Source organism: Bombina bombina, chromosome 3 (assembly GCF_027579735.1).
Source record: "Bombina bombina isolate aBomBom1 chromosome 3, aBomBom1.pri, whole genome shotgun sequence".
NCBI lineage: Eukaryota > Metazoa > Chordata > Amphibia > Anura > Bombinatoridae > Bombina > Bombina bombina.
In genome coordinates this window covers 214,018,702-214,037,784 of record NC_069501.1, presented here as the reverse complement: position 1 = coordinate 214,037,784, position 19,083 = coordinate 214,018,702, and the positions used below count along the sequence as shown (strand labels likewise).

General features: G+C 38.7%; 1 protein-coding gene across 3 annotated transcripts in view; it reads left to right on the top strand.

Annotated features, from left to right (window-relative positions):
• The window catches only part of ABR (ABR activator of RhoGEF and GTPase), a 1,041,787-nt gene that overhangs the window by 752,599 nt on the left and 270,105 nt on the right, over window positions 1–19,083 (top strand). For all 3 annotated transcript variants that reach the window (XM_053706127.1, XM_053706128.1, XM_053706129.1), the window contains 2 exons: window positions 6,213–6,320; window positions 9,677–9,737. In XM_053706127.1, coding sequence (XP_053562102.1) covers window positions 6,213–6,320; window positions 9,677–9,737 — 169 coding nt within the window. The remainder of the gene's footprint in view (window positions 1–6,212; window positions 6,321–9,676; window positions 9,738–19,083) is intronic.

The following is a 19,083-nucleotide window of genomic DNA, read 5'->3' as shown; positions in this document are numbered from 1 at the left end:
TGTTCCATGCAGATAAGGTGGTTTTACGTACTAAACCTGGTTTTCTTCCAAAAGTTGTTTCTAACAAAAACATTAACCAGGAGATTATCGTACCTTCTCTGTGTCCAAAACCAGTTTCAAAGAAGGAACGTTTGTTGCACAATTTGGATGTTGTTCGCGCTCTAAAATTCTATTTAGATGCTACAAAGGATTTTAGACAAACATCTTCCTTGTTTGTTGTTTATTCAGGTAAAAGGAGAGGTCAAAAAGCAACTTCTACCTCTCTCTCTTTTTGGATTAAAAGCATCATCAGATTGGCTTACGAGACTGCCGGACGGCAGCCTCCCGAAAGAATCACAGCTCATTCCACTAGGGCTGTGGCTTCCACATGGGCCTTCAAGAACGAGGCTTCTGTTGATCAGATATGTAGGGCAGCGACTTGGTCTTCACTGCACACTTTTACCAAATTTTACAAGTTTGATACTTTTGCTTCTTCTGAGGCTATTTTTGGGAGAAAGGTTTTGCAAGCCGTGGTGCCTTCCATTTAGGTGACCTGATTTGCTCCCTCCCTTCATCCGTGTCCTAAAGCTTTGGTATTGGTTCCCACAAGTAAGGATGACGCCGTGGACCGGACACACCTATGTTGGAGAAAACAGAATTTATGTTTACCTGATAAATTTCTTTCTCCAACGGTGTGTCCGGTCCACGGCCCGCCCTGGTTTTTTTAATCAGGTCTGATATTTTATTTTCTTTAACTACAGTCACCACGGTACCATATGGTTTCTCCTATGCAAATATTCCTCCTTAACGTCGGTCGAATGACTGGGGTAGGCGGAGCCTAGGAGGGATCATGTGACCAGCTTTGCTGGGCTCTTTGCCATTTCCTGTTGGGGAAGAGAATATCCCACAAGTAAGGATGACGCCGTGGACCGGACACACCGTTGGAGAAAGAAATTTATCAGGTAAACATAAATTCTGTTTTTTATTTTACAGGCAAGTTTGTATTTATTTTAACTAGGTAGAATAGTTATTAAATAGTTATAAACTATTTAATAACTACCTAGCTAAAATAAATACAAAAGTACCTGGAAAATAAAACCTAACCTAAGTTACACTAACACCTAACACTACACTATAATTAAATAAATTAACTAAATTAACAACAATTAAATCAATTAAATTAAATTAGCTAAAGTACAAAAAAACAAACACTAAATTACAGAAAATAATAAACAAATTACAAGATATTTAAAATAATTACACCTAATCTAATAGCCCTATCAAAATAACCCCCCCCCCCCAAATAAAAAAACCCTAGCCTAAACTAAACTACCAATAGCCCTTTAAAGGGCCTTTTGCGGGGCATTGCCCCAAAGTAATCGGCTCTTTTACCTGTAGGGCAGTTAGCTCTTTTGCAAGCCCAAACCCTAACCTAAAAATAAAACCCACCCAATACACTAACCCCCTGATGATCGACTTACCAGGAGAAGTCTTCATCCAAGCCGGGCCGAAGTCCTCAACGAAGCTAGGAGAAGTCTTCATCCAAGCCGGGCGGAATGGTTCTCCAGACGGGCAGAAGTCTTCATCCAGACGGCATCTTCTATCTTCATCCATCCGGCGCGGAGTGGGTCCATCTTCAAGACATCCGACGCGGAGCATCCTCTTCATACAACAACTAAAGACGAATGAAGGTACCTTTAAATGACGTCATCCAAGATGGCGTCCCTTAGATCCCGATTGGCTGATAGAATTCTATCAGCAAATCGGAATTAAGGTAGAAAAAATCCTATTGGCTGATGCAATCAGCCAATAGGATTGACGTTTAATCCTATTGGCTGATCCAATTAGCCAATAGGATTGAGCTCGCATTCTATTGGCAGATTGGAACTATTTTCTGTAAGTGTTTGTTTTTTTGTGTGATTTAGCTAATATAATTTGTTTAATTGTATTTAATTTAGTTAATTTATTTAATTGTATTTAATTTAGTTAATTTATTTAATTGTAGTGTAGTGTTAGGTGTTAGTGTAACTTAAGTTAGGTTTTGTTTTACAGGTAAATTTGTATTTATTTTAGCTAGGTAGTTAGTAAATAGTTAATAACTATTTAGTAACTATTCTACCTAGTTAAAATAAATACAAACTTGCCTGTAAAATAAAAATAAATCCTAAAATAGCTACAATGTAACTATTAGTTATATTGTAGCTAGCTTAGGGTTTATTTTATAGGTAAGTATTTAGTTTTAAATAGGAATAATTTAGGTAATGATAGAAATATTTAGTTAGATTTATTTAAATTATATTTAAGTTAGGGGTTGTTAGGGTTAGACTTAGATTTAGGGGTTAATAACTTTAATATAGTGGCAGCGACGTTGGGGGCGGCAGATTAGGGGTTAATAAATGTAGGTAGGTGACGTCGATGTTAGCAGATTAGGGGTTAATAATATTTAACTAATGTTTGCGAGGCAGGAGTGCAGCGGTTTAGGGGTTAATATGTTTATTATAGTGGCGGCGACGTTGGGACGGCAGATTAGGGGTCAATAAGTGTAGGTAGGTGGCGGCGACATTGGGGGCGGCAGATTAGGGGTTAATAAATATAATGTAGGTGGCGGCGATGTTGGGGGCAGCAGATTAGGGGTTCATAAGTATGATGTAGGTGGCGGCGATGTCCAAAGCGGCAGATTAGGGGTTAATAAATATAATGCAGGTGGCGGCGATGTCGGGGGCGGCAGGGTTAATAAGTGTAAGATTAGGGGTTTTTAGACTCAGGGTTCATGTTAGGGTGTTAGGTGTAAACATAAATTTTATTTCCCCATAGGAATCAATGGGGCTGCGTTAGTGAGTTTTACGCTGCTTTTTTCTCAGCCGCCTCTCCCCATTGATTCCCATGGAGAAATCGGGCACGAGCACGTACGACCAGCTCACCGCTGACTTAAGCAGCGCTGGTATTGGAGTGCGGTAATGAGCAAAATTTTGCTCAACGCTCACTTCTTGTCTTTTAACGACGGGTTTGTAAAAACTCGTAATACCAGCCCTGCATGTAAGTGAGCGGTGAGACAAAACTGCTCGTTAGCACCGCACAGCTCAAAATGAAAAACTCGTAATCTAGCCATTTATTTGCCAATCCACAGGGATCACTTCAGGTTCCTGAGATTTACGTTTTTGGACCAACATTTCCAGTTTGTGGCCCTTCCCTTTGGTCTGGCGACGGTCACAAGAGTCTTCACAAAGGTTCTGGAGGCGCTGCTTGCAGTAGCCAGATCCAGAAGCATTGCTGTGGCGCCCTATCTGGACGATATCCCAGTTCAGGCGCCGTCGTTCAGTCTCGCAGAGGATCACTCGAGGGCCCTTCTTCTTTTGCTCCAATCTCACAGTTGGAAGATAAACTTAGGAAAGAGCTCCCTGATTCCCAGCAACAGGGTGGAGTTCCTGGGAACAATAATAGATTCTATATCCATGAGGATATTTCTCACAGATCAGCAATGCAGGAAGATTGCGTCCGCCGGTCTTGCCCTTCAGTCCTACTCCAGTCCCTCTGTGGTGCAGAGTATGGAGGTGATCGGGCTCATGGTATCCAGCATCGATGTCATTCCATTCACCAGGTTTCATCTCATACCTCTTCAGTTGTGCATGTTGAGACAGTGGAATGGCGATCATACAGGCCTATCCCAACAGATTTCTCTGGACGATCAGACGAGGGACTCTCTCTCTTGGTGGATCCGTCCGGAACAACTGTCCCAAAGGACATCCTTTCTGAGACCGTCCTGGGAGATTGTGACCACGGACGCGAGTCTGGCAGGATGGGGAGCTGTTTGGGGTGCCAGGATGGCACAGGGAAAATGGTCTCGAGAGTAGTCTCTCCTCCCGATCAATATTCTGGAACTTTGAGCGATCTACAATGCTCTGAAGGCGTGGCCTCTTCTGGGGTCGTTCAGCTTCATCAGATTCCAGACAGACAACGTTACCACGGTGGCTTCCATCAACCATCAGGGGGGGGCGAGAAGCTCCCTAGCGATGAGGAAGATTTCTTGGATATTGGAATGGGCAGAGTCCCACGGCTGCTTGCTCTCAGTAATCCACATTCCGGGTGTGGACAACTGGGAAGTGGATTTTGTCAGCAGGCAATCCTTCCCTCCGGGGGAATGGTCTCTCCACCCCGAGGTGTTTGCTGAGATTTGCACTGCGGAGATAGATCTCATGGCGTCCAGATACGGGTCGCGGTCCAGGGATCCCCAGGCAGAGCTGATAGATGCCTTGGCGGTACCTTGGGGGTTCAACCTAGTTTACATTTTTATACCGTTGCCACATCTACTTCGTGTTGTGGCCCGCATCAAGCAGGAGCAAGCTTCGGCTGTTCTGATTGCTCCGTCGTGGCTGCGGAGGACGTGGTTTGCGGATCTGGTGGAGATGTCGTTGTCTCCTCCATGGAGGTTAACCTGTCGCAGGGATCTGTTGGTACAGGGTCCTTTTCAACATCAAAATCTGGATTCTCTGAGGCTGACTGCGTGGAGATTGAACGCTTAGTCTTGGCCAAGAGAGGGTTTTCTGAGAGAGTGATTGATACTCTCGTTCAGGATAGGAAGCCGGTCACTCGTCTCAACTATCATAAGTTGTGGAGGACTTACTTGTCCTGGTGTGAGAAGCATGGATATCCTTGGCAAAAGGTTAAGGTATCCAGGATTCTGTCCTATCTCCAGGATGGACTGGAGAAGGGGCTTGCCGCCAGTTCCTTGAAGGGACAGATTTCGGCATTTTCTGTTCTGTTACACAAGTAGATAGCTGAGCTTCCTGATACTCAGTCTTTTGTTCATTCTTTGTCTAGAATCAGGCCTGTTTTTATACAGTCCGCTCCTCCTTGGAGCTTGAACTTGGTTCTGAAGGTGTTTGCAGAGGAAATCGTTGTTCCTTCTTTGTGTCCTAAACCCTCTTCTCCTAAGGAGAGGTTACTTCATAATTTGGATGTGGTTCGAGCTTTGATGTTCTATCTTCAGGCTACGAAGGATTTCAGACCGACTACATCGCTTTTTGTGGTGTATTCAGGAAAAGCGCAAGGGGCAGAAAGCCTCTGCAACTTCTTTGTCCTTTTGGTTGAGGAGCATGATTCCTTGGCCTACGAGACAGTGGGACATAAGCCTCCTCAGAGGATCACGGCTCATTCTACTAGAGCTGTGGCTTCTTCGTGGGCCTTCAAGAATGAGGCTTCTATGGAGCCTTTACAACATTTTACAAATTTGACGTTTTTGCTTCGGCGGAAGCAGTTTTTTGGAGAAAGGTTTTACAGGCTGTGGTGCCCTCAGATTAGGGGTCTGCCTTTTGCCCTCCTGTTTTCATTCAGTGTCCTCTAGAGCTTGGGTATTTGTTCCCAAGAGTAATGAATGAAGCCGTGGACTTTCCTCCCCTTTAGATGGAAAATATAAATTATGCTTACCTGATAATTTAATTTCTGTCATGGGGAGGAGAGTCCATGGCTCCCGCCCGTTGCTCCGGTGGGCGGACCTAAATTTAGTTTGTTCTTCTGGCACCATTTATACCCTGATATTTCTCCTACTGTTCCTTGTTCCCTCGGCAGAATGACTGGGTGATGAGGGAAGTGGGGGAGGTATTTAAGCCTTTGGCTGGGGTGTCTTTGCCTCCTTCTGGTGGCCAGGTTCTTGTTTCCCACAAGTAATGAATAAAGCCGTGGACTCTCCTCCCCACAATGTAAATGAAATTATCAGGTAACCATAATTTATATTATTTGGGTAAAAAAAAATAATAAGAATATACTGGTTTCTTGGTTTTAAGACCTCTGGTCTTGTATCGATACAACAGGTACAATTTAATTTGCCAGTAATTCCAATTACCTTTTTTTTGCCATTTAAAGGAAAATATACTCTTGCCTGTGTTTTTTCTTCTAGTTATGCCCTCTGAAAAAATAAATAACTCATGCACTGCTATAATACTGTTGATGTTGACCCCTGATTATGGAACCAGGGCAGAAACTGTGAAGTAAATTTGAACTCACCTCTCTAGGATTTAAAATTCATAGGAGATCAAACCATTTATAGGCCTTTGTAGCTCCAAAACCTCGTTTAACCATTGCCTGAATCAGTTGCCATGGGAACCCAGGCAGATTCTAGATCAGAGGCTGAATGGATGACTTATTTTTTGTAACTATTAGTTTCATTTGTCAAAGTAACGAAGGAAAATTGTGCATCCTGGAAATAACAATATGTACCCTTTTACATGTTCTTGCAGGCAAGCCAGCTCGGGGTATACAAGGCTTTTGTGGATAACTATAAGTGTGCTCTGGAAACAGCAGAGAAATGCAGCCAGTGTAATGTCCAGTTTTATAAAATCTCTGAGGTAAGGTGGTACAGTACACAAGCACATTTTTGGACACTTAAAAGTGTCAAAACACCGATCTAGTTAAACAGCTGTAAAATGTTTTATTCCTTTACAGTGGTTTATTTTAACTGTAATGCACAATGTATGAACTTTTTGCTTTTAAAAAGATTTCCCTCATTGTACACTGTATCAGTTTTGCACCATCCTTTCTTGCAATAGAATGTGTCATTTCAGCCAAAATTTAGTAATGTAAGGAATAGAATAAAGAGTTGCTCAGAAGACAGGAACAAATTCTAGAAGATATCATGTGTTGTGACAATCAATTTGCTGCATGAAAAGAAAGTTTGGTTTTCACATTTGGATAGATTTGAGAAACATGTTTTAATTTTAGCCAGCATTTTTTTTTTTTAAATCTCTGTCTATATTAAACACCTAGTTAAAGTAGAGTCGCAGAGCACTGCTAGTCCTGAGTGGATATAGCCAAGCCAGCTGAGCCAATTATCAGCCGCATGAACCAGCTGTGTGACTCAGTAGCTTTATTCATTTGGGACCAGCAGTTCTCTGAGGCTTACAAGCTTTACTTTAACAATGTGTTTATTAACCCCTTTGCACATAGCATTGCAAGATCTATATTGATGAAATGACACCCTGTAACAAATAAGAGCCTTTCGTGTTTGGTCTGTAATGCTCCTTTAACATTGTAAAGATAAATATTAAAATGTTAAAGGGATATGGAGGTCAAAATGAAACTTCTGTGATTCACATACAGGGAGTGCAGAATTATTAGGCAAGTTGTATTTTTGAGGATTAATTTTATTATTGAACAACAACCATGTTCTCAATGAACCCAAAAAACTAATTAATATCAAAGCTGAATAGTTTTGGAAGTAGTTTTTAGTTTGTTTTTAGTTATAGCTATTTTAGGGGGATATCTGTGTGTGCAGGTGACTATTACTGTGCATAATTATTAGGCAACTTAACAAAAAACAAATATATACCCATTTCAATCATTTATTTTTACCAGTGAAACCAATATAACATCTCAACATTCACAAATATACATTTCTGACATTCAAAAACAAAACAAAAACAAATCAGTGACCAATATAGCCACCTTTCTTTGCAAGGACACTCAAAAGCCTGCCATCCATGGATTCTGTCAGTGTTTTGATCTGTTCACCATCAACATTGCGTGCAGCAGCAACCACAGCCTCCCAGACACTGTTCAGAGAGGTGTACTGTTTTCCCTCCTTGTAAATCTCACATTTGATGATGGACCACAGGTTCTCAATGGGGTTCAGATCAGGTGAACAAGGAGGCCATGTCATTAGATTTTCTTCTTTTATACCCTTTCTTGCCAGCCACGCTGTAGAGTACTTGGACGCGTGTGATGGAGCATTGTCCTGCATGAAAATTCTTGAAGGATGCAGACTTCTTCCTGTACCACTGCTTGAAGAAGGTGTCTTCCAGAAACTGGCAGCAGGACTGGGAGTTGAGCTTGACTCCATCCTCAACCCGAAAAGGCCCCACAAGCTCATCTTTGATGATACCAGCCCAAACCAGTACTCCACCTCCACTTTGCTGGCGTCTGAGTCGGACTGGAGCTCTCTGCCCTTTACCAATCCAGCCACGGGCCCATCCATCTGGCCCATCAAGACTCACTCTCATTTCATCAGTCCATAAAACCTTAGAAAAATCAGTCTTGAGATATTTCTTGGCCCAGTCTTGACGTTTCAGCTTGTGTGTCTTGTTCAGTGGTGGTCGTCTTTCAGCCTTTCTTACCTTGGCCATGTCTCTGAGTATTGCACACCTTGTGCTTTTGGGCACTCCAGTGATGTTGCAGCTCTGAAATATGGCCAAACTGGTGGCAAGTGGCATCTTGGCAGCTGCACGCTTGACTTTTCTCAGTTCATGGGCAGTTATTTTGCGCCTTGGTTTTTCCACACGCTTCTTGCGACCCTGTTGACTATTTTGAATGAAACGCTTGATTGTTCGATGATCACGCTTCAGAAGCTTTGCAATTTTAAGAGTGCTGCATCCCTCTGCAAGATATCTCACTATTTTTGACTTTTCTGAGCCTGTCAAGTCCTTCTTTTGACCCATTTTGCCAAAGGAAAGGAAGTTGCCTAATAATTATGCACACCTGATATAGGGTGTTGATGTCATTAGACCACACCCCTTCTCATTACAGAGATGCACATCACCTAATATGCTTAATTGGTAGTAGGCTTTCGAGCCTATACAGCTTGGAGTAAGACAACATGCATAAAGAGGATGATGTGGTCAAAATACTCATTTGCCTAATAATTCTGCACTCACTGTAGAGTGTACAATTTATTAATAAATTCCAGTTTACTTCTGTATCTCTTTTTCTTCATCTCATTGGTTGCATTTTTACCATGTGTCCATGAGAGCATACTGAAGAAGTGCCAGAAGTATGTATTTGTCTTAGCAAACATTGCTGCTATATAGCAGCAGTGTCTGCAGCAATGTTTTGTAACAATGTTATACATTTAGTGCTCAAGACACATGCACTCTCCTGAGTCTACCTCAATATGCTTTCATGGAAAGGAGCGGTTTCAACAAGGAATACCAGAAGAAAAAAATAGACGTAAGCAGGAAATTTTTGTTTTTTTTGTACATTTTATCTAAATGATGAAAATGTATTTTCATGTCTGTTTAATGTACCAGAAGCTAGCAATTCCATGAATTCTAAGTAGAAATAAACAAGAAGTGTAAATGCATATTTGAAGCACATCTTGCCTGCTTTTTGCTAGTAGTAAGGAAAGAGTTAACTCAATTTCCCTAGAAATACAATCATTTCAATAGATGCTGAATTGACAACCAACAGGGAACTTATTAGTGGTTCTCGGGTATCTGTGATTAGGAGAACTGAAGGTTACTGTACTAAAGGTATGGCTCAGATGTCTGAGTCAGGCGCTGTGAGTTGTCTGTACCGTTCCATGATTTCTGCTTCCCTGGGTCAAGTTTCAAGAGCTCATCTCCTTTCCAGCTCCTGCCCCCTCCATTCCCTATTCCTTAGGGCTATTTGCTGTAAGTAAGGTGTCCGCACTAGGCAGCCATAGCCGCTGGGCTTCTTTTGAAGTATCTTATACCCAAGACAGCAGAAGTTTATCCATTATATATCACTTCATATTTTCTTTCCATATCTGAATTTTAATGAAAGTGTTTCTCCCTTGAAACTGCTGATTGTTTGATTACCAGGCCTTACTTTTTGAGTTTAGAGATGTTTGTTAGGTTTCAGTAAACACCATATGTAGCGTAGACATACAGAGCTTCCTCGCTTCATAGCTCAGAGCGTTTCTTTTGTGTGCAATCCTTTTTTCTTTTCCTAATAGAGTTGTCTCTTGCAGGATCTGAAGGTGAAAGGCCCCAAGGACTCGAAGGAGCTGCCAACCTCTGTTTCTATGGAAGGTACTGATCATCTTCTTCCAGAGCATTATAACCTGTCTGTACGCTGCATGACTCAGTCAGCCATCTTTATATAAACCACTCTCCTTTCTTTGTCCACAAGAATGTATAAATGTTTGAACATCTTTTGTGCTTTTTTTTGTTGTTTTTTTTAACTGAGCTTTATTTGTTGTTGCATACAGAATGTTTCAAGGTCATTTCTTCAGTAGCTCACAAGGGCATCCCTGTTGCAGCAGATAATAAGGCGCTGATTAGTAATAGCAACTACACTCCATCATTATGTTGGACGTTTTGCTATTTTACTGCCAGTTTTATTGCAAAGTATTTATGACCAGATAGAGTGAAACTGTATGTTCTTGTAAATAGAGAAATGTATATGTAAACATACAAATCATTATTATCATCATCATCACTTGTCAGACAAATACCTCATATATAACTCAATTGCTGCATTTTATTTAACTAGTTACAAACTATTTGAAATTGATATATACACACACAGACACACATACATGCACACACTACTCCTAGACAAAATACACACTTATATTGACACACATACATGCACACAATACTCCTAGACAAAATACACACTTATATTGACACATATACATGCACACACTACTCCTAGACAAAATACACACTTATATTGACACACATACATGCACACAATACTCCTAGACAAAATACACTCTTATATTGACACACATACATGCACACAATACTCCTAGACAAAATACACACTTATATTGACACACATACATGCACACAATACTCCTAGACAAAATACACACACACACATATACATGCACACAATACTCCTAGACAAAATACACACACACACACATATACATGCACACAATACTCCTAGACAAAATGCACACACACACATATACATGCACACAATACTCCTAGACAAAATACACACACACACATATACATGCACACAATACTCCTAGACAAAATACACACGCACACATATACATGCACACAATACTCCTAGACAAATTACACACACACACATACATGCACACAATACTCCTAAACAAATTACACACACACACATACATGCACACAATACTCCTAGACAAAACAGACACTATATAGACACACATACATGCACACAATACTCCTAGACAAAACACACTATATAGACACACATACATGCACACAATACTCCTAGACAAAACAGACACTATATAGACACACATACATGCACACAATACTCCTAGACAAAACACACTATATAGACACACATACATGCACACAATACTCCTAGACAAAACAGACACTATATAGACACACATACATGCACACAATACTCCTAGACAAAACACACTATATAGACACACATACATGCACACAATACTCCTAGACAAAACAGACACTATATAGACACACATACATGCACACAATACTCCTAGACAAAACACACTATATAGACACACATACATGCATACAATACTCCTAGACAAAACACACACTATATATCCACACATAGATGCACACAATACTCCTAGACAAATTACACACGCACACATATACATGCACACAATACTCCTACACAAAATACACACACTATATAGACACAAAACATGCCAGTAATGATTCATACCACACATAGCTCTTACATAAATACACTAATATATATATTAAAAAAAAAATGAAGACACAAAAAACTACATACTAACATAAAAAAAATAACAAAAACACATATTACTTATACACACAAACATATAAAGACTAATGTACACACACATGTATTACTTATATACACAGACATATAAAGACTAATGTACACACACTACACACATGTATTACTTATACACACAAACATATAAAGACTAATGTACACACACACACCCATGTATTACTTATACATACAAACATATAAAGACTAATGTACACACACACATGTATTACTTATACACACAAACATATAAAGACTAATGCGCGCACACACACACACGTATTACTTATATACATACAGACATATAAAGACTAATGCGCACACACACACATGTATTACCTATACACACAAACATATAAAGACTAATGTACACACACACATGTATTACCTATACATACAGACATATAAAGACTAATGCACACCACACACACACATGTATTACTTATACACACAAACATATAAAGACTAATGCACACACACGTATTACTTATACATACAAACATATAAAGACTAATGCACACACACACATGTATTACATATACACACAAACATATAAAGACTAATGCGCACACACACATGTATTACTTATACATACAAACATATAAAGACTAATGCGCACACGCACATGTATTACTTATACATACAAACATATAAAGACTAATGCGCGCACACACACACGTATTACTTATATACATACAGACATATAAAGACTAATGCGCGCACACACACATGTATTACCTATACACACAAACATATAAAGACTAATGCGCACACACACACATGTATTACCTATACACACAAACATATAAAGACTAATGTACACACACACATGTATTACCTATACACACAGACATATAAAGACTAATGCACACACACACACATGTATTACTTATACACACAAACATATAAAGACTAATGCACACACACGTATTACTTATACATACAAACATATAAAGACTAATGCACACACACACATGTATTACTTATACACACAAACATATAAAGACTAATGCGCACACACATGTATTGCCTATACATACAAACATATAAAGACTAATGCACACACACACCTATTACTTATACATCCAAACATATAAAGACTAATGCATGTACACACACATGTATTACTTATACATACAAACATATAAAGACTAATGCACACACACACACACATGTATTATTTATACACACAAACATATAAAGACTAATGCACACACACATGTATTACTTATACATACAAACATATAAAGACTAATGCACACACACACACACACATGTATTATTTATACACACAAACATATAAAGACTAATGCACACACACACATGTATTACTTATACATACAAACATATAAAGATTAATGCACACACACGTATTACTTATGCATACAAACATGTAAAGACTAATGCACACACACACACACATGTATTATTTATACACACAAACATATAAAGACTAATGCACACACACACACATGTATTACCTATACATACAAACATATAAAGACTAATGCACACATACACATGTATTACTTATACATACAAACATATAAAGATTAATGCACACACACACATATGTATTACTTATACATACAAACATATAAAGACTAATGCACACACACGTATTACTTATACATACAAACATATAAAGACTAATGCACGCACACACACATGTATTTTACATACAAACATATAAAGACTAATGCACACACACACATGTATTACTTATACATACAAACATATAAAGATTAATGCACACACACACACACATGTATTACTTATACATACAAACATATAAAGACTAATGCACACACACGTATTACTTATACATACAAACATATAAAGACTAATGCACACACATGTATTACTTATACATACAAACATATAAAGACTAATGCACACACACGTATTACTTATACATACAAACATATAAAGACTAATGCACACACATGTATTACTTATACATACAAACATATAAAGACTAATGCGCACACACACGTATTACTTATACATACAAACATATAAAGACTAATGCACGCACACACATGTATTATACATACAAACATATAAAGACTAATGCACACACACACACACATGTATTACTTATACATACAAACATATAAAGACTAATGTACACACACACATGTATTACTTATACACACAAACATATAAAGACTAATGCACACACACGTATTACTTATACATACAAACATATAAAGACTAATGCACGCACACACATGTATTATACATACAAACATATAAAGACTAATGCACACACACACACACATGTATTACTTATACATACAAACATATAAAGACTAATGCACACACACGTATTACTTATACATACAAACATATAAAGACTAATGCACGCACACACATGTATTATACATACAAACATATAAAGACTAATGCACACACACACACATGTATTACTTATACATACAAACATATAAAGACTAATGCACACACACGTATTACTTATACATACAAACATATACAGGATAATGCACACACACGTATTACTTATACATACAAACATATAAAGACCAATGCGCGCCCACACACACATGTATTATACATACAAACATATAAAGACTAATGCACACACACACATGTATTATACATACAAACATATACAGAATAATCATGCAAACACACACATGCTCAGTCACACACACTCACACATGTATAACTTATACATACAAACATATAAAGACTAATGCACAGAGACACACACATGTATTATACATACAAACATATACAGAATAATCATGCAAACACACACATGCTCAGTCGCACACACTCACACATGTATAACTTATACATACAAACATATAAAGACTAATGCACAGAGACACACACATGTATTATAAATACAAACATATACAGAATAATGCAAACACACACATGCTCAGTCACACACTGTTTTTTCAGTCCATATATCTTTGTGTGTTTGCAGAAAGCCATTGTGTATTTAGAGCTATTGCTTTATCTTTTTCCTTACTTAGCCTTTTGTTGTATAATGCTGTTATTGATTTTAGCACAGCGCAGGGAAAGCTTTTGTTACTGTCTCTTGAAAATAAAAAACACACACCATTCTTACTAAACCCCTCTTTAAAATGCCATTGATGTCCACCTTGTATACTCCTCCCAAAGTCGCTCCACCCCCCTCCTCATCCCTCCCACCCCCCTATTGCATGGCTGTGCGTGTCTGTGAGTGCATGTGTAAGCCTTCATGTTAGGTAGCTATTGTGCTGAAGCCAGCAGATTGGCTTCTGCCGGCTGGTGATGGGGAGTGGGATGAGACATGGCTGGATGCTGGGGAGATGGAAATTCTGTTGATCCTACGACTTTGCTGTAATTGCACTTATGGTAAACCAGTTCATTATTTTGCATGCTTTAGGTATATGTCTTTGTCTTTTCTGTTTTTAACATCATTAACACTTTGGAAATCTCATTGGGTCTCAGGTCCTAAAAATGCAGGTGGCATTTTACATGGTCGGCTCTTGATCACTGTCATTCACAGTTATACTGAACTTGTGATTCATTCATTTCACATGCCTATGTTTCCAAACAGAGAAAATTGTTAGTTTATTGCAGCTATATTAGTATAACCCAACTCTTTTAGATTTCAGTTATTTTGTTAATGAATACCTTATAATGTCTCTTGTATACAGCTCTAATTGGATCTCTTGCATGTCTGCTGTAAAACTGTCTATTTAAATGCTGTAAATGTGTGTATTTAAATATTGATACTTAAGGTAGTTTATTGGGTTATTTTATACTTTGTAATGCATTTTGTTGGTTATGTAGATGATTATTGTGGCACCCTGCTGATATTTGAACCTTCCTCTTAAAAGGTTCATCAAACAATAACAACTGATGTGTTGTATCTGTCTTTAGCTACATTACAAAAGTGATTCTTGCAGTTAGCTTTTGTTTAAGGCAGAACTTGGCCTTTGGCTTCAGTCTATTTATTTCTGTATGAGGTTCTTGCATTTATGTTTGCTCTGAAGTATTGTTGTTAGATCATTCCTATGGTGAGAATTGTTTCTCCGGTAGCTGATTGTCAAACAGATGTGCTTTGGATGCCGTATATGACTGGAACACACTGAGCTCTGAGGAGGGTCAGACACAGCAGAGATGCATTCAGGTCACAATCTGAACAGAAGACAGATACTGTTCAGCTAATGATCTATGACCCCAGAGTACTCACTGGTGGTTAAATGATCTGTGACCTTGGACAGGTCACTTTCACTCCTCAGCAGTTGCAGCATTTTGTTCTGATTGTTGCTGTGTTTGGAGTACAAAGGATGGATCAAAATCATAAGCCTTTGGTAGTTTTACTCTAGTTATTTTGGAAACAACACAATCTAGCCAGCCCCAGGTTTTGTTGTCCTGCAATAAATAAAGAGTTCCATGTTGTTGCTTTTTAGCATGAGCAATAGGTCTGTAATAGTGAATAGTGGGTTAATATAAAGGTATAAATTACATTACACCAATAATTTGCTTCTCACTGGATTCTGCTGAATACTCACGTTTTCTGTCCCCTACAGATTTGCAGTAAACCACCTGTTAGTTTTCACAGACGAGTGCAGTTGTCTGTCTGCATTACTGTAAACTCATAATGAAAAGCTTGGCTTTGATTTATGAATCACTGAGCAAGCCTGTGCAGGGTCTGCTGTGTTATTCGGCTAAGAGCAATGGCTGCTGCCAGCACTATATAATGGGGGCTTTCCATATTTAATCTGCTTTTGTAAGTAACATGAAATCTGTGTCGTTCCCTAAGGACTGAAAGGACACACAATGCTGGTTCTCAGACACAATGTAATGCTGTGTGTATCAGGTGTGAGGAATAAGGTCTGGTATTGAGAAAGGGACTGTTCCTGGAAAGAGCAGATGCAAGTGGCAGGTAACCTCTGATCAGAGGGAAGTGCGGTTTCCTTGTTCAGCGCATGCAGTTTGTCCCCGTACGTCACTTTGTGTAGGTTTGTCTTTCCCATACAATCTGCTAATGATTTTATTTATGCCCCATTAATGTTATCACTATCGTTCCAGATGTACTTACCTTCATTGCTAACACTGCCATTAGGGATTAGTTCAGTAGTGGTGGAAATATTTTATTTAATTATGAAAAGAAAAATGTGTTTTTTTTTTTCTATGTAAAAGATACAGAGTACAATCTATTGTGTCTCCTGATTTATATTTGTTATTGGGCTTCTTTACACCTTCTATAAATTATTAACACTGACTACTAAATGAATCGGCAGTGCTGAAATCCATACCAGGCAAAAAAACAGTGAGTTAATAAAATTAAAAAAAGAAGAAGAAAGGAAATGGATGGCAATGAAGAGGTTAAACAGAAACCCGCTGAAAGTAGGATACAGGAATACACTTGATGCTTTACAAAGATCTCACACTTCCCAGAATATGCCACGTTCTCATTAGATGAAAATATTTGGTGTGTTTTAATTTGATATTGTTAAAGGTATTTTAAAGTTAAAACAAACTATTAAATCTATAAAGAATTGAATTGTATTATTTAAAAATACTTGTGTGTTAGTTGGTTTCAATGTTTAAAGAGATATAAAACTACAGAATGAGCCCTCTCTAATGTGTTAGAGGATTATTTTAATCTACTGTTGGTTGCATATAACTATGTGTTTAAGCTTGCACATAAAGAGGTAGGTTTATGAAGCTACATTCACAGATTTTTGGGCTATGTGGAGCATGAGCAAGCCTTTAAGAAGCGGAAACTGCTTCTTTTTCCTCTCCACCACCTCAGAGGTAGCGAGATTACTCACGCGCTTGTTCAGTGTGTTTGACCAGCACTGCTCTAGCGCAATTGGCTGCGCTGGAGCAGGGGGCGGCATTGCACAAGAATACTCTTGCACAATGTCAAAGTCTACTCCAGAGCAGCAATGTACTACTGGGATCCAACTGAAATCACCTGGAGAGCCAGTGGCAAGGGCAGTATGTTCATAGCCAACAATTACCGGTTAGTGCATAGATGCTTCTGAACCGACCTAGGTCTGCTTTACAACAATCACTGTGCCCATACTTGTATATGACTTATATGGACCTTTAGAAGATTATTTTATGCTTTTGAAAGACTTAAGACTATTATACTAATATTTAGTTTAAAGGGCCAGGCAATGTTCTTATTAATGTGGCATAATTCTGCATTATGTAACATTAACCTAGTGGTGCCTGTAACAAAATGAGGCATATTAAAGATTTAACCGCCTAAAACTTTACCTTCCTGTGACGCGCAGAAGAGGATAGCAAGGAGGGGAAGGTAAATAAAGTTTTGGGGGGTTAAAACTTTAATATGTCTCTCTTTTTTGCAGGAACCGGCTAGATTAATGTTACATAATTCTGCACATTGTTCAGAATTATGTAACATTAAAAACCAAATGTTAACTGGACCTTTAAATAAGCAGCTTATACCTCAAAAGTATTAACATAAAGATGGTGCTATTTTGTTTCCAGATGATTTGATTTGTATTCATTTTCTGTGTTTGCGTTGTCCAATTCCCAGACAGCCACAACTACTTAAATGACATAGCACTTACATAGGACAAATTGGCCAAAATTACCAGAATTAAATTTATTGATTACAAATGAAAAATGTCAGAAATGTTGTGAACTTAGCAGGGAACAAATATTTATAGGAATTTATATATAGACATGTAGATTGAACCACAAGTTTAGGAGTCAATAGTAAATTTTAAGGAATCCTGACCCCTGGGATTTGTCAGACAAAAGAATTCTTTTTATGGCAGAGGCCTTCTTTAAGATGACTGGCAGACAGAGGCGACACTGCATGTACCTAATGTATTCAATCCTTTTGGCACATACCATTGGGAAAGGTCATTGTTATATTTAAGGATTTTTTTTCACATATTTTCCTTTCTGCCAGCAGAAACGATTAAACAAGTAAAATACCATTCCTACATATGGCCCCAGTGATGAAACTACACATACATCTTCAAGGCCATTGTGCAGAAGGCTTGCTCATGCAAACAAAACCAAAGACGCATCAGTTGTAAGATCACTGCTTCTCATACATCCTGGGCTCAAGCATCTGAGATAACAGGTTCTGCTGTTGTGCAATTGCTGCTGTTGCTGGCCCTTAATAGGTTCTTTTAGTTTGTAATGTGTCTTATAATAGGATGAATAGGTGCTCTTTTAGTTATTAGCGCAAAATGGCTTAACTTACTGTTCTTTGTGTGTTATTGGTTCAGAGAACTTAAATCGTTGGTCTGTGTTACTGGTTGAAAACTGGTTAACTGGCTGAAATGCAGGGGCAGCTGGTTAGGACTTGTGTGTCTGATGTTATGTGTCTGGTATAGAGTTTGCTGGGGATATTAATTTGCTGTCTCTCCCTTTCTATTAGCTGCCTCTTTGCTCTGTGACTTGCTGTCTCTTTGCTCTGTGACCTGCTGTCTCTTTGCTCTGTGACTTGATGTCTCTTTGCTCTGTGACTTGCTGTCTCTTTGCTCTGTGACTTGCTGTCTCTTTGCTCTGTGACTTGATGTCTCTTTGCTCTGTGACTTGCTGTCTCTTTGCTCTGTGACCTGCTGTCTCTTTGCTCTGTGACTTGATGTCTCTTTGCTCTGTGACTTGCTGTCTCTTTGCTCTGTGACTTGCTGTCTC